The sequence below is a fragment of the Sporobolomyces koalae genome (genome assembly GCF_050403365.1).
Source record: "Sporobolomyces koalae JCM15063 DNA, S_koalae_JCM15063T_v1_ctg74, whole genome shotgun sequence".
Classification (NCBI taxonomy): domain Eukaryota; kingdom Fungi; phylum Basidiomycota; class Microbotryomycetes; order Sporidiobolales; family Sporidiobolaceae; genus Sporobolomyces; species Sporobolomyces koalae.
The window spans coordinates 23,349-42,253 of record NW_027481697.1 but is presented as its reverse complement, the minus strand read 5'-3'; the positions used below and the strand labels follow the sequence as shown (position 1 = coordinate 42,253).

The window sequence follows — 18,905 nt, the reverse complement described above, 5'->3', positions numbered from 1 at the left end:
TTCTTGTTCGGCTTGTCTGCGCCGTCGGGGTTGCCAACCTGAGTCTTGAGGTACTCTTGGTTCTTCAGGAAGTAGTCACGGTGACCCTCCATGTATGCCCATTGGCAATCGGTGTCGACGTTCATCTCCTCTGATCTTATAGCTTGCGCATTGGATCTTCGAGTCCAGCGAACAGTCTGAGGACGTTCTGCAGAGTGGCCAAATCGGCCTCAAACTCCTGCCGAGAAGAATCAACCTTGAGGTCTTCGCGCAATTCTTTCGAGACGTTCGACAGCTCCGGTTCGCCTGTGCGAGCGCATTTTGGGTTGTATCTCGGAGTTGTTAGTGATAAGTAGGTCATCCTTACTCTCAAGGGCTTCGGGTTCGGCATCGATAATGACCAGCAAGCCCCAGAGAGACAAGAAATGGTGCACGAGCCTTTGATGTTCCCATTAGTTGACGAACCTCATTAGTGGAATTTCGAGACTGGCTTCATCAGAGAGCATTCAGACTCTCTTTGTGCTCGGTTTATGACGAGAACGATCAGGCAGGAGAGAAACCCTCTGCAAGGAAAGAAAAAGGTACTGCTTAAACTGCATCTATTGCTACTGAAATTTACTGCGATATGTACTGCGAAAGGGAACCCCAATACACCTGAAAATGTGGTTGTCCTTGGAAGAGCATGTAAGGAGGACAAGAAACGGTCGTATCTAAATCAGGAGATTCGCTCAGAGACCAATCCACCTGAGCTCCTTCTCGAGCGTGACCTCGCCCTCGAGCTTGACGGCGTCCTTGGCGGAACTGGTCGAAACGTGAACCTTGTAGGTACCGGCCGGGCAAACCCACTTGCCGAACCTCTCGTTCCAGTACGAAAACGCCTCCTTCTCGAGTTCGACCTTGACTTGCTTCGATTCTCCTGCCTCGAGTGTCACCTTCCTGAACGCCTTGAGTTCCTTGACGGGCGCAACAATGTGGTTCTCGGTCGGGGCTGCGACGTAAATTTGCGCGACTTCGGCACCGTCGACCGATGAAGTGTTCTTGATCGAGAACGACGCCGTGAATTTGCCGTCTTGCGAAACCGACGAGAGGTCGAGTCCGGAGAACTCGAATTTCGAGTACGAGAGACCGTGACCAAAGGCGAACAAAGGGGCGATCGACGAACGGTCAAAGTGTCGGTAGCCGACAAAGATACCCTGTGCGGAATACAAGAGAAAGAGGTCAGCGAGTGTTCCTGCAAGAGTCTCGCAAGGTAATGTGGACTCACCTCGCCATAGACAATCTTTCCAGGGGTCTCCCCGGTGTTTCCGAACGAGTGGTATGCGGGCGAATCTTCGATACGAGCCGGGAAGGTGAGCGGCAGCTTTCCGGCTGGGTTTGCCTTGCCAAACAGGACATCGGCGATTCCGTTGCCGAGCTCGTTACCTCCAAAGAACGCTTGCAAGACGGTGGGCGCGTCGGCGATCCAAGCCGACATGTCGACGGGAGTGCCCGATTGGTTCACGACAATCGTCTTGGGCTGGGCTGCGAGCACCGCCTTGACGAGCGCGTCGGTCTCTCCGGGCAATCTGAGCGAGGAGGAAGAGAGTCAGCACGAATCGAACTCGAGGCTTGAGACTTGTCATTCACTTCATGTCCTTTCTGTCAAAGCCCTCGCTCTCCCAATCCGGGTTGGTACCAATGACAAGAACGGCGACTATCGAGCAAGTGGGGTATCAGTGACCCTGGTACTGACGGATGGAAGCGCAATACTTTGCTCACCATCGCTCTTCTTGGCGAGGTCGGCAGCTTCCTGCCTGGCCTTCTCGGCTACGATGGTCGGGAATCCGCCTAGACGCCACGAAGCCTTGAAAGAGAAGGGGGAAGCTCCGAGACTGCTGGGGTCAAGCCATTGTCGAAGCTCGAGCTTGTAGGTCTTGCCGGCCTCAACGGTGTACTCGCCTCGTCGCTCGTCCGATCCCATGTTGAAGAAGAGTTCTCCTGGTCGGAAAGATTCGACATTCTCGACAACACGCTCGCCATTGATGAAGAGCGAACTCTGGCCAATCGAGCCCAACCCGAACGTCCACTTGCCCGACACATCGGGCACGAAGTCGGCGACGTACTGTAGGATCAACTAGACGATCAGCCTGTGAAGACGAGAAAAGATCGACAGGAATACATACGCGGCAATGGACTTGTCGGGCAAGGGTGTCCCAGGGAATGCCATCGATCATGAAGCAAAGGGAAGAAGCAGTGCCAACGGAAAAGTCGGGCTTCGAAAGCTCAGCCGACGTTTGGGTGAACCAATCGGATTTGGGCAGACCGTTGAAGACCTCAACACGGGCAGACTTGAGGTAAGGGTCGAGGAGAGGGACCCAGCGGAAAGCGGCGACGCCCATGGCGAATTCGACCTTGGCGCCGGTTTCCTTTGCCTGCGACTCGATTGCCTCGAGAGGAGAAACGGTGTAGGTCGATGCGAGCGAAGCGGATCCACCTCCAGAAGGGAAAGCGACCTTGGCATTCGAGCCAATGACGGCAATCGACTTGGGCTTGGATGACGAGAGAGGGAGAAAGTCGATGTCGTTCTTGAGGAGCACGACGGCGTTCGCGGCAGCCTCGCGCAGGAGGGCTCGTAGCTCAGGAGTGTCGACCTTGTCCTCGCCGGTGTAAAAGGGAATGTCTGAGTCGATGGCATAGTTCACGAGGTCAAGGATCTTTTTAGAGATTGCGCTCGGGTCAGCTCAAAATCGGATTTGGCGCAAGACGGGTCCTGCTTGACTCACGCGTCGAACATTCTTGTCGATGTCCTCGACAAAGAGCTTTTCGCCAGCCAAGGCTCGGGCAACCTGAGCGGCGCGCATGACAGGAGGGCCAGGCATCTCGACGTCGAGGCCAGCTTTCAGGGACTCGCCGACAGAGTAAACACCTGTGGCATACCACGGGGTCAGCACTTGAGAACCAAGGCTTGAGCAGATTTCGTGGAAATTTACCGGTCCAGTCCGACATGACCAATCCGTCCCATCCCCACTCGCCTCGGACGATGCCCTCGAGGAGGTCCTTGTCTTCCGAGCAGTGGACACCGTTCATACGGTTGTAGCCCGTCATGAAACTCTTCGGGTTGGCGTGTTTGACAGCGAGGCGGAACGGTTCGAGGTAAATCTCGCGCAGCGCCCGTTGCGAGACGACTGAATCCATCGAGAAGCGCTCAAATTCCTGATCGTTGCCTGCATTCAAGATGTCGAAAGGAGGTAAGTCGCTCTGACTCGGAAGTCAAAGACCGGAACCGTGCGACTTGCAGACAAAGTGCTTGATGCAGCCGGCAACGCCTTTTTCTTGCAGCCCATTGACATAGGCCGATGCGATCAGGCCCGAGAGAAGGGGGTCTTCACTGTAAGATTCGAAGCCACGACCTCCCAGAGGCGACCGTTGTATGTTTGCGGTAGGTCCGAGAACAACGTGAGCCGATTTCGCACGAGCTTCGTCGGCCAGAGCTATCGGTTCGGACACATATGTCAACGGGAAGCTCGACCAGGCGGACGTTCTACGAGACATACCTTGGCCAACCCGTGTTAGCTGCTCGACATCGAACGAAGCAGCTAATCCAGTTCCGCAAGGGAAGCACGAGGCAGGTCTGCGCAGTCAAGATCAATAAGCTTGCGATCACAAGATTTGGCCGTCTATGAGTAGGTGAAAACCACGCACTCTCCATTGAAGAAGTTGCGGCCTCGGATACCGTTCGGTCCGTCGCTCACTCGCACCGAAGGAACCTTGACCGGTCCGTCGAGAACATCCTCAAAAGTCCAGAAGTCCTGTGCGATGGGTGTGAGCTGTGAGTGGGACGCGCTAAGCAGAACAAGCTGCAGAAACGGACCTTTCCGCCAAGAAGGGCGATCTTGTTTGCTACTGTCAGCTTTTCGATTGCCTCGTCGACGTTGATACGCTCGAACTTGGTTGTTTGCGTCATGGCGTGAGCTTGTTATGAATAGAAGAGAGAGAGGTCTGGGGTGAACGGTCGGGTGGAGTTTCCTTGCGGTGGGGCTTTCCGAGCGAAAACTGGCCGGCGCCCATAAGCCGGCCGGGCGATTTTCAGGCCGGTCCGCTAACACTGTCAGAGTTCAGTGAAGACCAGGCGGAAAACGCAACGGCTTGAATCGTTGATTGTGCCGGCAGACACTTCCGGATCGGCCGGGCCGCGGTAACCCCACTGGCTCCATGGCGCTTGGCTCGGTCCTGTTCTGCACCCAAGCTGCTGCATTCACCGGTTGCCGCGGCTCTTGCGCACGCCTGCTCAGATCTGCTTGTAGGACGGCCGGCCTGTTTCTTCGGTCCGACCCTGAGACGCCCACACTTTATCACCGCCCACCGGTGCCCACGGCCTTTTTCGGTCGCGCCGGGTCTCCGGCCTAAAACCGGTGCGCAAGCTTCGGGTCAGGAAAAAGCCCACCCGCGCCGACGAACGCATCTCTGCCGCCACGTCGCCAAGGGGATCACCGGCATCAGCGGATGTCGAACACAAAGGACGTGATTCACATTACGTACAGTGCGTATTGTACCGAGAAGGTGGCTTTCGGGTCGGAAGTTGGAACGCCTTCAAGTTCGGAAGCTTCGATCGCATTCCGCTCAACTGATCGAGCGACCACGCATCGGCGCAATTCCCTTCCGTGACCTTTAGTGGCACGGGGCGCCAGAAGCTTGAGAAAGGGCCCCAGGGTTTCGACGTCCTTCTCTTCCTCCTCATCTTCTCCACTCCTCTTGTCGTATCGTAGAACATGGCGACGCTCGCAAGCATTCCGAACAACACAAACTCGTCGTGGTACAAGGATGCGTCATTGCGCAAGAACATGCTCGTACGCTCGTACCTCGCTTTGCATCCCTTAGAATATCCTTGCATTCTGACCTTCTTCCGCCCACGTAAATGACAGGCTGCTACCGTTTGCTACTTTGGATCCTTCGCTCTCGGTTACGACGGATCCTACCTTAACACCTGCCAGTCCCTCCCGAGCTGGCAAGCCTACTTCAACAATCCTGCCGGCACGCGCCTCGGACTCTTCTCGGCTTCGGCTTATCTGCCAGCCCTCGTCCTCCTGCCGTTCTTCTCCTACTCGTGTGACGCCATCGGTCGACGATACTCGGCTGGTATCGGAGCTCTTCTCGTCATCGCAGGAGCCATCGTCGGCGCACTTGCGAAGAACGAAGGTATGCTCATTGCTGGTCGAGTCCTCGTGGGTACTCCTGGTTCCCTTCTTGTCCTCGGCGCCAATCTCCTCTTGAACGAGATCCTCCACCCTCGGCTTCGATCCATTGGTGGTGCCCTTTTCCTCAGTAAGCCTTGAAGTATCCCTCTCCGCCTGTCTAGAACGCTCAACTAATCCTATTTCTCGCCCCAGCCGCCTACTATACTGGCTCGACCGTCGCTGCATGGACCGGATACGCTGTGGTGCAGCGAACGGACATGGGTGACTGGAATTGGCGATTGGTCACTCTGCTCCAGTGCCTCGGTCCGATCATCTTCCTCGCTGGTCTCATCATCCTCGTTCCCGAGTCACCGCGTTGGCTCATCGCAAAGGGACGCCGTGAAGAAGCTCACAAGATGCTCGCTTCGCACCATGCCAACGGATCGATGGACGACCCGCTCGTACTCAAAGAGATCGAAGAGATTGAAGAGGCGATCGAGCGCGAAAAGGTCAACAAGCAGGGCTTCTCTGCCTTCCTTTCGACTCCTGGAAACCGACACAGGCTCTTGCTCATCGCCACTGTCGCCTGTGGTTCGCAAGTGAGGATTCTGGTAGCTTTTACTTCTCACGGCAGCAGGCTGACAATGCTCTCGTGGCTATAGACGAACGGTGTCTCACTCTTCTCTTACTACCTTGCTCCCGTGCTCAAGACGATCGGCGTCACTTCGGCTGCTCAGCAAACTGCGATCAACGGGGGTCTCAACATCTACAACCTGTTCTTGGCTCTCTTCGGTGCCTTGACCTGCGAAAAGTTTGGACGTCGACCCCTATGGATCTACGCCACTGCCATGATGCTCGTTTCCTACTCGATTCTCATCGCTCTCAGTGCTACGTACGAGAAGACCGCCTCGGCCGGTATGGGCTACGGAGTCATCGTCATGATTTTCCTGTGCTTCGGTGCTTACGAGTGAGTTCCGGCCCTGTTGTCGTGCCTGTTTCCAGCACCGGAACTCACTATCATTGTGGTGCCAGTGTCGCTTGGACCCCTCTCTCCTTCTCTTACTCTACCGAAATTCTTCCTTACTCTCTTCGTTCGTCGGGCATGGGTCTCTTCGTATGGCTGCAAAACATCACCCAAGTTTTCAACCAGTTCGTGAACCCCGTCGGTAAATTATCTCATTTCCTTTCTTCTTCCCGTGACTTGTCCACTGACAGAGTTCGAAAAATCCACAGGCCTTGAAGCGATTTCTTGGAAGTACTACTGGGTTTTCTGGGCTATCCTGGTCGTCCTCCTCACGATCATTGTCTGGAAATTCCCTGAAACCAAGGGACGCACTCTCGAGGAAGTCGCCCTTATTTTCGATGGAGCGGACGCTCTCGGCGACACTGTCGTCAATGAAAGCCAGCTCGAGAAGGGTGACAAAACGCAATCGCTCGAACACGTCGAGTACAAGGAGTCTATTTAGTAGGAAACGAAATGAGCTGGATCCCGTGAGGCTTCAGGGGATTTGGACTAGTGCTTCTTCTGCCTATACTTTAGTAATGTTTTGTGCCGTGTTGTTTGGGAGATCTCAATTCCTCTATACTGTATCAACCTGAATTGAATTGAGTTGAATTGAATTGAATCAAATGGAATCGAACTGAATTGAATTGAATTTGATTGAAAAAAAAAATCTACTCCAATGCTAATCGGTGAATTGAAAGAGGTTGAATCAGGATTGGAGATTGTCAGGCTTGTCCGTCGAATATTGCACCTAGCCAAGAGGCTCAGTATGAACAACATGCCGATGCTAAGTTCGAAGAGATCTCAAAAGAGATCGAATCGTTCCGCTTCTTACTTCCGTTTCATTCGATCGGCCCCTATCCGATGCGTCACAAGCATTTGAAGCTCACCACAGCCACATGGCAGTACGCAAAAATCGAGGATCAGCCGTCTTCACCATCTGAGCAGGCGCCCCCACATCCACCCGATCTCTCGGCACGACTAGCTTGCGCCAACGACTTTCGCCCGTGCACACAGTTCCCAAGCCAGATACACGCAGAACTACTGAAGGCTGGAGGACCGGATCCGTTTCTCGGTCGTAACGAGGAGGTATGTCCAAGTCGTGTCGCTCCTCAGGAAAACACAGCCAACTAGTCGTGTGTCAGCGCGTCCAATGGATCGGAGAACGCGACTGGATCTATCGCTGCAGCTTCGAATGGAACGGTAGCTCGATGAAAGAGCAGTCTGACCTTTGTTTTGACGGTCTTGACACATTCGCAACGATTTATCGTGAGGCCTTTACCGCACCAATTCCTTGATCGAAGGTCTGATCGATTTCGCAGTCAATGAGTCCAGAATCCTACAAACAGACAACATGTTCCAATCGCATCGGTGCACTTTCTCAGACTTTCCAAAGCTTCACCGACTTCATCCTGGCACTGACAATCTTCGAACTGGAATAGTGTCAATGTAACGGAGCTCCTGCAGGCCAAGAACACACTGCACATTGTGTTCGAGTCTGCTGCTCGGCGTGGGCGACAGCTCGAAGCGCAGCATCTCGGGCCCGGCAATCATTGGCCAGCTTGGAATGGAGATCCTTCACGACTGTTTGTCCGCAAAGCCGGGTTCAATTACGGATGGGACTGGGGACCTGTGATCATGACAGGTTCGTATGATACCATCACGGTCAAGTCTCTCCAAGCTCACGACGAATGCAACAGCTGGACCGTGGCGTCCAGTGTGGATCGAAACTTACACCGCGCGCATTTACGACTTGTAAGTTCTGAGCCATAGATCTACGAGTCCTCCTACAAGAACAGCACTGAAGACGTGCGAGCACAGCTGGCCACGCGCCACCGTTGACGCCGACCTGAAAACACTCATCCGCGTGCATTGGCAAGTTGCAGATGCCTCGCCGATGCATGCCGTCACACTCACGTTCCTGAAACCGTGTGGAGCTACTCTCCTGAAGAAGTCCTTTGCTCCAGACGAAGTAAACCTGTGCAGCCACGGCTTCGATGATGGAGAGGTCGAGCTGTGGTGGCCTACTGGAATGGGGCGACAGCCGCTTTATTCGATCAAGGTCGAACTTGTCGATACCAGGTCCGGAGTGATCCTCGATACAGTCAAGCGCAAAGTCGGCTTCCGTCGAATTGAAGTGGTGCAAGCCCCACTCGTCGATGCGCCGGGAATGTCGTTCTGCTTCCGCGTCAACAATGTACCGTTCTTTGTCGGTGGGTCAAATTGGATTCCGATCGACTCTGTTCTCACGAACGCGACGCCGGATCGCTATCGAAAGTGGCTCGAACTCCTCGTCGAGAGCAACCAGCAAATGATCAGAGTCTGGGGTGGCGGAACTTACGAGCACGACACATTCTACGATCTCTGCGTGAGCCAAAGCTTCCTGCACGACATAGCGGACATATACGGCATTGACCTCAGCTCTTGCTACATCCTTGCTTCCAGGACGAGCTCGGCATCTTGGTCTGGCAAGACTTTATGTTTGCCTGTGGGGCCTATCCGGCCTATCCAGAGTTCATTGCGTCTGTCAAGCAGGAAGCGATCGACAACATTACTCGCCTGCGCTCGCACCCCTGTCTGGCGCTCTTTGCTGGGAACAACGAGGACTAGTCAGTATTCCGCCCGCCCTACCCTTACTCTTTCAGTCCACTCACAGGTTGTGGTTTCATCCCGCAGTCAAGTGGCTGAAGCAGAGAAGCTCGAGTATGACCCAGACGATCACGAAGGTACGCTTTTTATATTTGCGCCTGTCAGCGGAATCTGACTTTCCTGGTATACACGCTCGCCAGGAGATTGGAGCGTCAGTGCTTTCCCCCAAGATCAGCTATGAGCGGGTCACGCTGACACTTAGAACGCAGAAAACCAACTTTCCGGCGCGCGAACTATACGAAAGAGTACTGCCTGCGCTTGTTCGCGAGCTCAGCGATGCGGTCTACTGGCCAGCGTCACCCTACGGCGGCAAAACGACTCGCGATCCCACGATTGGGGACCTGTGAGTCCCTTAGCCCGCTGAACAGTGAAAAATAGCTAATGGGTTCTGGTGCATAGGCATCAATGGGACGTCTGGCATGGAGTAAGCCAGCAATCTCCCTCTTTCCATGCCTTCCTGCAAGACTTGCATTCAGCACTGACTCTGTTTCTGTCTCCAGGTTCAGGCTCCGTACCAAGATTATCCCGTGCTCAGTGGCCGCTTCGTATCCGAATTTGGTGTGTTGCCTCTAAACATTACACCTCCGACGAACAGAGCTGAAGCTTCAGCCTCGTCGTCGTCAGGTATGCAAGCAGCTCCGCATCCTCAGACTATCGAGTATTTCCTGAATGGAGATCAGCAAGAGGCATACCCGCAATCTAGGACCATGGATGCCCACAACAAGGGTTCGTGGAACAGGGACGATCTTTGCCGAGTATCCAAACTCATCCCTGAATTCATCCAGCTGCCGGACATGAACGTAGACTCGCGGGTTACATTGCCGAGAATATTCGGTTAGACAACACCTTGCCGGGCTACATCTATGCGACGCAATTCATTCAGGCCGAAGCGCTCGCGACTGCGTTCTCAGGTTGGAGGAGACTCTTCCGAGGAGGTGTCGACAAGGCATACTGTGCAGGTGCCTTGGTATGGCAGTTGAACGATGTGGTGCGTCTTCTCTTAAGAATCTGGGGCCAAGTCTTCATGGGAGAGGGCTGATCGTAGACTCGACTCAGTGGCCGTGTACTTCCTGGTCAATCGTGGACTACTTTCTCCGACCGAAACCCGCTGTCAGTGTTCTATCAGTCTCAATAGAGAAAAACTCGAACTTGGGGGATGAAACTGATGAAGTGCCGAGATGCACAGTACTTTGCCATCAAGCGAGCTCTCGCACCAATCGCTCTCGGCTCGAAGCGCTATACAAAGAATGCGAACCGTGATCGCTCGTCAGATACCTGCTCGAGCGGCGAGACGTTCGTTGACGTTTGGGTCAGTACCTCCACCCTCGATCAAGCGCAACTCGAGCAGGAATTCAAGCTCGTAGTCGAGTCGTTCGAATTTGGCACCGGGAGACGAGTACTACAAGAGATGGAAATGGTGAAGTTGGGTCACAATCGCTCGCAAGAATTGAGAAAGATCCGAATCTCAGAAGACGTCCGAGAAGGCGAAACGGTCCGAACGCTCCTCCTTGCGAGACTTTTCGATTCAGAAGGACGACTCGTATCGAGGACGATCGCATGGCCCGAGCCGTGAGTTCAGCCAAAGGAGACTTGGGCCAGCGTGGAGAAACAGAGCTCAGACAGTACCATCCCGACAGATTCAAATACCTCGACTTTGCGCGAACGGAGCGGGACTTGCAGCTTTCGATCGAAGTGTCACCGCTCAAGGGAGTTGTCACGCTCGAAGCTTCCGATCATCCGGTCAAAGGTTTCGTACTCTCGACCAACGATGACCAAGTCAAGCTGAGCGACAACTTTATCGACCTCGCCCCTCGTGACCGTGTGCAGTTCAAGGTGATGGGAGCGACGAAGGAGACCAAGTTCACCTGGAGTTGCTATTACGGACTCTCGGGTAGAGTCTAACAGCGAGAGCATCAAGGGATAGTTGACAGGTATAGATACGAAAGACAGTTGAGAGAGAGAGAAAGAGTAAGTAGACTGAGGGACCGCCAAGAATGTAATATGCGCTCAGAGGGATCGACTCGTTTCTACTTGATGTGCACCTTGTTCATCAGATCGGCCAAATCGCCGTCTTCCTGCTTCTTGGCAGGCGCTTCCTCTTCCTTGTCATCCTCGTCCTCTTCCTCTTCCTCCTCCTCTTCCTCCTCGTCCTCGTCAAACTCTTCAAGCTCGTCCAACTCGTCGAGGATGTCCTCCTTGTCATGTTTGGCGAGCGCTTCTCGCACCTTGACATAGCACTCGTCATCTTCCTGTCCATAGTTGCCGTTCAATTCGAGCAGTTGCAGGTTGTCACCAAACTTGTCAATCACTTGGGCAAGGACGAGGATCGAAGGGGCCGACAATTCGTTCGATTGAAGTTTGAGGGTAGCGAGCTTGGGCGAAGACGAAGCGAGGAGAGTGTTCATGATTGAGAGTCCTCCGCGTGGTCGGAGTAGGCAGTCAGAGAGGTTGAGGGTGTGTAGACTCGGCCAACTGTCCCATCGATTAATTGCGCAATTACAGAAAGAAAAGGGTACGCGCATGGAGATCTGGTCAGCGACTGTAACTTGGTGGGGTCACGATACAAAGGTGTTTTCGCTCACGAAGGCAAACTCTTGGCAATCGCTCTCGAACCCTTCTCGGTTGCCGTGTTGTCCTGCAGGTCTAGATACTCGAGACCTTTGCATTGTTGCAGTCCCGTCACGATCGCTTCGATACCCTCCATGCGGATTCCGTTCTGAGGCATTCGGACCTCTTTGAGCGTCTGCAGAGCGGCAAACGCTTTCGCGAATGCCGGTGCCGAACCGTTCTCCAATCGGTTTCGACCTGTTTTTTCCCCCCATCAAGATCAGAAACATGACACTTGGGGCTTTTGGAAAGGGGCCGGTAGACGAACCACACACGAGAACTTGCAGGCTGCTCTGCTTGCCTTCCCGTTGCGCCTTTTGGGCGTTCTCGTACAGTGCGCCAGCAATCATCTCGCCTCCTTGAGGACCCATACCGTTGTTGTTCAGTTTGAGCACTTGCAGTGCCGGTGCGTTTGCGATGAGCTCCAACCTGCGACCCCGAATCAACACAACGGCATCAGGAAACGAGAGACTCGAGAGGAGAAGAAAGGCGAATTTGTTTCGTACATGGGTTCGGCGGATCGACCTCCAAATGCATTGTCGCTGAGATCGACCGAGACGAGAGCAGGCAGGGTCAACAGTGCCGTGCACAATGCCCGGAGAGACTGAGGGATCTCGGAGATCAATCGACCGGTAAAGATGTCGGAAAAGTCGGCAATCTGTCGAAAGCACGGAGCGCGTCCGAGTCAGCATCGTAGTGTGTCGTAACCCACGAGATCAAGGGTACGTACCTTGAGGGATTTCTTCGACTCGAGTACTTTGGCGACGCCTTGGCAGGCCTCGACACCGAGAGTGTTGCCGCCGAACCGGACTTCTTCGAGATTCTCGACGGTAGCAAGCTGGTCGAGGTACGGTTGGATCGATTCGAGAGTGTCGAACTTGAGGACGAGACCCTGGAGCGAGTACACGGTTGAAGAAGTATCTATTCCCGCTCGGCTCGGATTAGAGCATGTACTATCGTTACTGAGCCCTAGACCAATACCTACCGGGATGCAGAGCGGGTCCGGTCATCGTGGAAAGCTGAGTAGATTGAGAGGTTGATCAGAAAGAGCTGCGATCGATTCGAACCGCATTCGCTGCCCTACACTCTCTCCATCCAACAATGCAGTCCCTCACTCAGTCCATGCGGATACTCTCGATCGCCAAACCCGGCTCGAGCAGTCGGCAAGCGATCATCCGCACCCTCGCAACCGCCGCGAGCGAACAACCGCAATCCGTCTCGTCCTCGTTCACACCGACGTCGAAGCGCACGGGAGTCATCGCGAGGAAGCATGGTATGACTGCACTGTGGAACGCAGACGGCAACCGCGTGCCTGTCACCGTCCTCCAAGTCAGTCTCTCTTCTCTCCTTCGCATTTACCCATCCACCCCTACTGAACGTTCGACTCGCTCTTGGCAGCTCGACTCGACCCAGGTAATCTCGTCTCAGACGTATCCGGCAACCCTCAAAACGCCCGAGCGGCACACGGTGATTGTCGGCTGCTCGACCAGGAAGGACAAGACGACCAGCAACGCCCTGCTCGGACAGTTCCGCAAGCACGGTACCGAGAGCAAGATGCGAATGATGGAGTTTGACGTGACCGAGGACGCGCTCGTGCCTGCAGGTACGCCCATCCTGAGGGAACGCCCATTACTTCCCTTTTGCTCACTCGTCTTGGATCGTACACAGGCACCGAGATCTCGGCAGCACACTTTGTGCCGGGTCAGCACATTGATGTGCAGGCACCTTCGTGAGTTGCGCGAGCTGTGCTAGCCGCTGCGGAACTGGTCTGACGCCCTTTCACCCGCGCCTTTTCGCAGGATTGGTAAAGGATTCCAGGGAGTCATGAAACGTCACGGGTTCCGAGGACTGCGAGCAACCCACGGTACTTCGATCTCGCACCGTTCGCACGGTTCGACTGGACAGCACCAGGTGAGTTTTGCGCGCAAACTCTACACAAGTCGCGCCTAATCCACACCGCTTACCCTTTCGATGTGCTTGCTTGCACTTTGTGCGTTCACTAGGATCCGGGTAGGGTGTGGCCCGGCAAGAAGATGGCAGGTAGGATGGGGGGCAAGAACGTTACGACTCAAAACTTGCAGGTCGAGCGTATCGACCTCGCACTCAACGTGTTGTACGTGCGTGGAGCTGTACCCGGTGCACCAGGAGCGTTCGTGCGAGTGACGGACGCGCTCAAGAAGGTGGGATGGAAAGTGCAGCAGCGCGAAAAGAAGGGTCTCTCGCTCGCCAAGGGCGAGGTGCTCGAGGGGATCAAGACGCTGCCGTTCCCGGTCGGATCGAAGGAAATGGCGCAAGCGTGGCCGCGCGAGATCCAACGGGGTCAGGACAGCAAGTAGACGCGTTCGAGTGTAAACTTTAATTTTTCGACCTGTCCGATTCAGTTGAGCGAGGGGTCTCGTTACATGATCATGTAGACTTTCCGCTGATTCCGAGGTTCGCAAGAGAGAGATGATGCCGAGCGCGCGATATTGTCGTTCTCGTTACCTCAACGTTCGAGACGAACTCTTACCGCTCCTGCAAGGCGCACCCTCGTCTACGAGCAGGGAAACAGTCCAAACCCCTCAACTCGCTCTCTGTTTAGCGCGGTTGTAGCAGCGCATCGCTTCGGCAGGTCCCCTCTCGGCGCCCGCCTCCGCCCGTTCGTATCGCTCCCCGCTTCTTGCCAACCCTCCGCCTCGGCATTACCCTGCCCATGGTAAGCAGTGTCTCTCAGCCGACGACCAGGAGATCAGCGTGGCATGACTGCCGAGTGCGAGGGCCCGTCGCTCTCCTTCGTCATCATCCTCGCCGCTCTCCACTTGGCCTCTCGTCCAGGTCCATCTCCCTCCGACTAACCCCCGTCGTTCCATCACAGGACCCGCTCATCGACGGCGTCTCGCCCGAAAGCGGCCAAGCACCGCATCTCGTTCGCGCAGACGATCACGACCCGCAACCACACCCGATCCACCTCGATCCACCGCAACTCCACCCCGCGCAGCACGAGAACGGCACTCACCCTGCAGGCGCACCCATGGAAGTCGATCCGAACCAGATCGTCGCCGTGACCGATGGTACGGCCCCAGGAATCTCTGTTCCCTCCCTCTTCTCTCGGTACCCGTCTTGCCCAGACACTCACTCGCATACACGGTGCTCTGCAGAGGCCTTCGCATCAAAACATCTGTCCGACATGGGCGAACAGGTCGAGGACTTCACCGTCTTTACGTGGAACCTTTCCGACTACCGCCGCATGGACAAGAAGACGACCTCGCCCGAGTTCAGTTGCGGCGGGCACAAGTGGAACATTTTGCTGTTCCCGATGGGCAACTCGAACGGACAGGCGAACGACATGGTGTCGGTGTACCTCAACTATGGCGACCAAAAAGCGAGCGAAGGCTGGCACGTTTGCGCGCAGTTCTGTCTAGCGATCTCGAACCCACACGACCCGACTGTCTACATCCAGTCGCGTGAGTCTCTCGTCATTGCAGTGGCTTTACCAGGAATCGTCGCTGACTTACCGCGCGCGTGCGAATTAAACAGAGGCTCACCACCGGTTCACGAACGAGGAGCAAGACTGGGGATTCACGAGGTTTGTCGAACTGAGGAAACTCTTCTCGGTGACCGACGGCAGGTCCAAGCCGATCATCGAAAACGACGAGACGGTCATCACGGCGTTTGTTCGAGTTCTGAAAGACCCGACAGGAGTTCTGTGGCACAACTTCCACAAGTACGCACTCCCATCTTCCTTGGCAATCTCGTCACTCCACCACTAACGTTCTTTTGCGCCTCAGCTACGATTCGAAAAAGGCTACTGGTCACGTCGGGTTGAAGAACCAAGGAGCGACGTGCTACATGAACTCTCTCCTGCAATCCCTCTTCCTCACCAACACCTTCCGAGAGGTACGCCAACACTGCTTGGAACGGACGAGGTTCTCTCGAGCTGATCTGGTCTCGTGGTTTCTCAGGCTGTGTATCAGATCCCGACCGAAGACGACACGACCGACACGGTCCCCCTGGCACTGCAACGCGTGTTCTACAACCTTCAAACCTCAGACCAGTCGGTCGGTACGACGGAACTCACGAAATCATTCGGATGGAAAGGGTTCGACTCGTTCCTGCAACACGACGTGCAAGAGTTTAACCGCGTCCTGTGCGACAAACTCGAGACCAAGATGAAAGGAACCCAAGCCGATGGTGCGATCAAGCGGTTGTTCTCGGGCACGATGAAGAGTTATGTCAAGTGCATCGACATTGACTTTGAGTCGGCCAGGACTGAGGATTTCTACGGTACGTTCCAGGCGACACACCTTCTTTCCCATACTGCGCTAGGGACAGTATCTGATACTGCGCGTTTCCAGACATTCAACTGAATGTCAAGAACCTGTCCAACCTCGAGGAATCGTTCAAGGATTACATCCAAGTCGAGACGCTCGAAGGCGAGAACAAGTACAATGCGGAAGGCTTCGGACTGCAAGACGCCAAGAAGGGAGTCATCTTTGAGAGTTTCCCTCCGGTCCTGCACCTTCAATTGAAGAGGTTCGAATACGACATGCAGCGAGATCAAAACGTCAAAGTACGACATTCCTTTTTCTCCTGTTTGAACGCTTCTCGCTTTTCGAGAATTCATGCTGACCGGAACCCGTATCGCTTTACTTCGCTAGATCAACGATCGACATGAATTCCCGCTCGAGATCGACCTTGAACCCTACCTCGACGCAAAGGCCGACCGATCCGAACCGTACAACTACAAGCTGCATGGAGTTCTCGTCCACTCGGGAGACGTTCACGGCGGTCACTACTTTGTCCTGATCAAACCTTCCGCCGACGGTCGCTGGTTGAGATTCGACGATGATCGAGTCGTACCCGTGACCGAGCGCGAGGTGCTCGAGGACAACTTTGGAGGCGAGTCGCTGCTCCCGAACGGAGGAGGGTACCCAGCGATCGCTCCTCAAGGTGGGCACCCCGGAGCGAAACCTCCACTCAAAGGCGCGATGAAGCGATTCACGAACGCGTACATGCTCGTGTACGTGCGCGAGACGAAAGTGCCCGAAATCCTCAAACCGATCACGACCGAGGACGTGCCCGAACACTTGCGAGTCAGATTGGAACGCGAGCGACGAGATGCCGAAATGAGGAAAAAGGAACGCGACGAACAACATCTGTACTTGACTGCCAAGGTGATCACGGAAGAAACTTTTGGTCGACACGAAGGATTCGATCTCGCGACGTTCGACGATAGGACTGTCCCTTCGACCGAGTTGCCGACCTACCGAGTACCCAAGGCTCAGACATTCATCGAGTTCAGGAGCCTCGTCGCGCAGGAACACGGCTACAGGCCTGAAGACATTCGCCTGTGGGTCCTCGTCAACCGACAAAACAAGACTGTGCGACCCGATGCTCCAGTGCCAGATCAAGACCCGACCATGACGATGGAAGTCGTACGGGACAAGATGGCTTCGAGACAACAAGACTTGAAACTCTACCTCGAGTACATCAACCCGCAAACGAAACAGGAATGGACGGTACAGCACGGCAACGAACCTCCGATAATGGTCTTTGTCAAGCACTTTGACGTTGCACACCAAACTTTGGCCGGTATCGGGCACTTCTACGTCCACCGCAACATGAGGGTCGCCGATCTTGCCAACAAGATTAACGAACGTATGGGTTTCGGTCCGACTACTCCGCTCAAAATATACGAGGAGATCAAGCCCAACATGATCGAATTGATGAAGATGAAGGCGACCTTCTTGCAGAGCGAGATTCAGGACGGAGACATTGTCTGCTTCCAGGTCGACATGTCGGAGCGAGAGTGAGTTTTCTTGACTAACGTCTGTTTCTCAAGCGCATTTATTGACCGGGTTCTCTTCCGTTCGCCCAACAGACTGCAAGATCTCTCGAATCAGCAAATGTTCACGAACCCGATCCAGTTCTACGATTTCTTCCTCAACCGGGTGGTCGTCACGTTCCGACCCAAGTTTGAAGATCCGACCCCTGAGAACGAATTCTGTATCACTTTGAACAAGAAGAAGACATACGAACAGGTATGAAGAGCTCAATCGCACAATCCACTTTCGCTCTCCACCCACTGACATGAAATCGGTCTCGCAACCGAACAGATGGCTGTCAAGGTCGGCGAGAGACTCAAGTACGACCACCTCAAGATTCGCTTCACGCAATCGAATGGTGCGAACGGCAACCCCAAGACGATTGTCCGAAGACAAGCGAACCACTCTGTTGCCGAATTGATCCAACCGGGATACATGACGACAAGCATGAACTTGCTCTACTACGAACTTCTCGATGTGAGCATTATCGAGCTTGAGACGAAGAAGAGTCTCAAGATCACTTGGGTTGGTCCCACCAACAAGGAAGAGGTCAGTGATCTTGTACCCCTTTGTTGCTTGTCGGGGCAAACTGATGCTCATGCCTTGACTCGTCTCTACAGGGCTCGCACTCGTTCTTGCTGCCCAAGAACACTCAGATCAACGACGTCACGCAAGACTTCCTGCGCAAAGAAGTCAAACTTCAACCCGCAGGTACCGGTGTGATCCGAATCTTTGAACTCGCCCAGGGTCGATCGCAACGATTCTTCCAGGGCAACGAAGCTGTTCGCGATGTTTCGGAATCGACCGAATTGTTTGCCGAGGAGGTCTCGATCGAGGAGGAGGAATCGGGAGAAGGCGAAAGGGTCGTGCAGGTGTACCACTTCAACAAAGACCCGCAACGAGCGCACGGAGTACCATTCCAGTTTGTGCTCAGAGCGGTGAGTTTCCCCTTTTACTCTGTCTTCCCGGTACCATCTCCCGGAATGTGGCGTTCATGAGACTGAACTTTGCTTGCCACGAACAGAACGAACCTTTCTCGGAAACGAAGAAGCGATTACAAGCAAGAACGGGCACGAACGATAAAGACTTGGCCAAGATGAAGTTTGCCGTCATTCAACCTTCGATTTACACGAAACCTTCTCCGGTTCAAGACAGTACGTCTCTTCTCAACCTGAAACAATTGTCTCATCGAGCAATCACGTCGCCAGCAAAGTCTGATAGACGTCTGTCTTGTCCATACAGCCGATGTCCTGTTTGATCACAAATGGGCAGAAGAGGACTTGCTTGGTATGGATCACATTGACAAGCGACGAACAGCGGGCGAAAAGGGTGTCTTTATTCGTACGTTTTTCTGTTCCTCGAGTAGACTTCCTGTGCGGTTTCCTGATGGTCATGCGTCTGTCCTACAGGATGAGCGATGTCTAGCCTCCTTTGTGGGTCTTCTACTTTTCCCGCAACAGGCACGAAGCGTTCCTCAGGTCGCGCGTCTTTGTTTCCTCTTCAACGTATCCGCGCCAGTATCTACTTTCCACCTTTCTCTACCTCTTTCTCACGCGCGACCGCGGCGCTCAATCTCCAACCTCACCCGTCTCCCTTCACTCCTTCGCCACGCCTACACATCTCTTTTTCTCTTGTCTCGTATTTTCCTGTGTAGTATTGCCTTTTTTCTGTGTTCTTGTTTTGCAAGTGAAAATGTCCCTCAACAGAAAC

The 18,905-nt window shown here is 54.3% G+C and overlaps 6 protein-coding genes across 6 annotated transcripts; 4 read left to right on the top strand and 2 right to left on the bottom strand.

Annotated features, from left to right (window-relative positions):
* Positions 1–707: 707 nt before the first annotated feature.
* Positions 708–3,922, bottom strand: JCM15063_002394 (beta-glucosidase H; the record flags this gene model as incomplete). The annotated part of the gene is made up of 11 exons (XM_076681513.1): positions 708–1,172; positions 1,244–1,544; positions 1,606–1,672; positions 1,738–2,080; positions 2,142–2,672; positions 2,742–2,884; positions 2,949–3,182; positions 3,255–3,449; positions 3,513–3,589; positions 3,661–3,767; positions 3,830–3,922. The coding sequence occupies 11 exons, from the start codon at positions 3,920–3,922 to the stop codon at positions 708–710; spliced, it is 2,556 nt and encodes an 851-aa protein (XP_076531375.1).
* An 805-nt stretch (positions 3,923–4,727) lies between these two features.
* On the top strand, positions 4,728–6,598 carry JCM15063_002393 (uncharacterized protein; the record flags this gene model as incomplete). The annotated part of the gene is made up of 6 exons (XM_076681512.1): positions 4,728–4,805; positions 4,881–5,280; positions 5,346–5,731; positions 5,795–6,099; positions 6,165–6,298; positions 6,366–6,598. The coding sequence occupies 6 exons, from the start codon at positions 4,728–4,730 to the stop codon at positions 6,596–6,598; spliced, it is 1,536 nt and encodes a 511-aa protein (XP_076531374.1).
* A 401-nt stretch (positions 6,599–6,999) lies between these two features.
* Positions 7,000–10,686, top strand: JCM15063_002392 (beta-mannosidase; the record flags this gene model as incomplete). The annotated part of the gene is made up of 17 exons (XM_076681511.1): positions 7,000–7,224; positions 7,281–7,404; positions 7,458–7,506; positions 7,578–7,780; positions 7,836–7,890; positions 7,957–8,503; positions 8,581–8,744; positions 8,812–8,861; positions 8,925–8,935; positions 8,994–9,127; positions 9,184–9,208; positions 9,285–9,342; positions 9,409–9,510; positions 9,570–9,772; positions 9,841–9,894; positions 9,971–10,353; positions 10,422–10,686. 17 exons carry the CDS (start codon positions 7,000–7,002, stop codon positions 10,684–10,686), a joined length of 2,652 nt encoding a protein of 883 aa, XP_076531373.1.
* A 125-nt stretch (positions 10,687–10,811) lies between these two features.
* On the bottom strand, positions 10,812–12,401 carry RNA1 (GTPase-activating protein RNA1; the record flags this gene model as incomplete). Its single annotated transcript, XM_076681510.1, has 6 exons — positions 10,812–11,256; positions 11,367–11,589; positions 11,660–11,820; positions 11,898–12,049; positions 12,122–12,312; positions 12,377–12,401. 6 exons carry the CDS (start codon positions 12,399–12,401, stop codon positions 10,812–10,814), a joined length of 1,197 nt encoding a protein of 398 aa, XP_076531372.1.
* Positions 12,402–12,492: 91 nt separating this feature from the next.
* MRPL9 (mitochondrial 54S ribosomal protein uL3m MRPL9) lies at positions 12,493–13,727 on the top strand (the record flags this gene model as incomplete). Its single annotated transcript, XM_076681509.1, has 5 exons — positions 12,493–12,720; positions 12,790–12,994; positions 13,060–13,120; positions 13,191–13,302; positions 13,395–13,727. 5 exons carry the CDS (start codon positions 12,493–12,495, stop codon positions 13,725–13,727), a joined length of 939 nt encoding a protein of 312 aa, XP_076531371.1.
* A 356-nt stretch (positions 13,728–14,083) lies between these two features.
* On the top strand, positions 14,084–18,609 carry UBP15 (ubiquitin-specific protease UBP15; the record flags this gene model as incomplete). Its single annotated transcript, XM_076681508.1, has 14 exons — positions 14,084–14,086; positions 14,246–14,441; positions 14,529–14,834; positions 14,908–15,094; positions 15,159–15,267; positions 15,333–15,654; positions 15,726–15,940; positions 16,029–17,179; positions 17,252–17,411; positions 17,487–17,744; positions 17,816–18,133; positions 18,220–18,349; positions 18,438–18,536; positions 18,605–18,609. 14 exons carry the CDS (start codon positions 14,084–14,086, stop codon positions 18,607–18,609), a joined length of 3,459 nt encoding a protein of 1,152 aa, XP_076531370.1.
* Between the last annotated feature and the right edge of the window lie 296 nt (positions 18,610–18,905).